The sequence below is a fragment of the Etheostoma spectabile genome, chromosome 10 (assembly GCF_008692095.1).
Source record: "Etheostoma spectabile isolate EspeVRDwgs_2016 chromosome 10, UIUC_Espe_1.0, whole genome shotgun sequence".
Lineage (NCBI taxonomy): Eukaryota > Metazoa > Chordata > Actinopteri > Perciformes > Percidae > Etheostoma > Etheostoma spectabile.
In genome coordinates this window covers 9,850,160-9,851,631 of record NC_045742.1, presented here as the reverse complement: position 1 = coordinate 9,851,631, position 1,472 = coordinate 9,850,160, and the positions used below count along the sequence as shown (strand labels likewise).

The following is a 1,472-nucleotide window of genomic DNA, read 5'->3' as shown; positions in this document are numbered from 1 at the left end:
TGACATGCAGCAAAGGGCCGCAGGCCGGATTCGAACCCGGGCCGGCTGCGTTGAGGAGCAAACCCCTAAACATGGGCACCCGCTCCACCAACTGAGCTATCTGGGTGCCCTAGATGTTTGTGTACAAAATTGTGTGTGTGCGTACCTCCTATGTAAAGTTGGGTGTTGTGGTCAACGGAGGGCTGGCGTGCCAGCTTTCCCAGGCTCTTGGGGGCCCCGTTATCCACAACCAGGCTCAGTGAACGGTTCTGAATCAGCAGCTCAACTGTGTGGAAAAGTCCGTCATTCACCGACTCTATGCTGCAACAAACACACAAAATAAAGAAAACAAGGGACTTTCAGTATGGTTCCTATTATGACAAATTACTGATGAATTCTACACCAGGAGAATTAGGAAGGAAAAAACAGGATCAAGCAAATTGGAAATGCCAGACACAAAACAGACTCTGAACTTTTTTCTTTTCTTTGTTTTGTTGTGTTTGCAAATCGACCAAACTAAATGAAAAATAAATTAGGGAAATCTGTGTTAGAATGTTATTCTCAGACATAAAACAGACCAGAATGGTCGACAGCACATATGCTTGCGTATTCAGTTGAGCTAGAGCCTTGGGGCAAGACTCATCAAGTTGTGTTTAAGAAAGAGAACACTGATATTTGTTTTGGTGAGATGCATGTTTCCACTGAAGAGCCTGCAGTGGACCAGGGTCATGACCTCTTCCACCATGCCTGACCCTGGGAAGAAAGCGTGTGTGTGACTGTGTGTGTCTGAGATTCCCCCACTAAGTGGTTTTTTGCTGGAGGGGAGACAGACAGCTATAGAGACAGTGGTTTGGCACAGCCGAAAAAGGGAGAGAGAGCAAGAGAGTGAGAGACAGAGAAGGAAGGAGAGGTAGATGGTGGGGTGGTAAAGTTGACTGTGCCTCCGTTCACCCAAGTTATTCCTTCCATGAACCCGGAGAAAACAAGCCGACATCAAAAACACAAAAGAAGAAGTGAAGCCACTCTTTCCGTTGGTGGTCTGTTTCAGACTCCCTCAGCTAAACATCAAGACAATACATCCCTTTGTCTGCAGCCATTCATTGGTTAACTACCTAAGTAGCCTTAAGTAACTTTTGATTGGCAGCTGTTTATAGAGTGTTCAGATTACAGTGATGTTACATTAACAGCCAATGGAGCAGGGTTGTGAGTTCTGGAGGTGGGCCAGTGGGACTTCCATAGAAAATGCTGACCATATAAAAGGACAAAAACAGGGAACGGAGCAGATGTAGTAATATTAACATTAGAAGAAGAGGAAGGAGATGGAGCAAAGATTATGACTGTAAAGAAGTAGAACAAAAAGCGGATGAAGATGTTGCCTATTAAATAAAAAAGAAAACAATAAGAGAAAAGAGAAGTGGAAGAACTAAATATGAAAATAAAATAAATAACAGCATATACACACACACACACACACACACACACACACACACACA

General features: G+C 44.0%; 1 protein-coding gene across 2 annotated transcripts in view; it reads right to left on the bottom strand.

Moving 5' to 3' along the window:
- The window catches only part of slit3 (slit homolog 3 (Drosophila)), a 241,373-nt gene that overhangs the window by 5,233 nt on the left and 234,668 nt on the right, over positions 1 to 1,472 (bottom strand). For both annotated transcript variants that reach the window (XM_032528032.1, XM_032528033.1), the window contains one exon: positions 146 to 300. In XM_032528032.1, the coding sequence (XP_032383923.1) occupies positions 146 to 300 (155 nt within the window). The remainder of the gene's footprint in view (positions 1 to 145; positions 301 to 1,472) is intronic.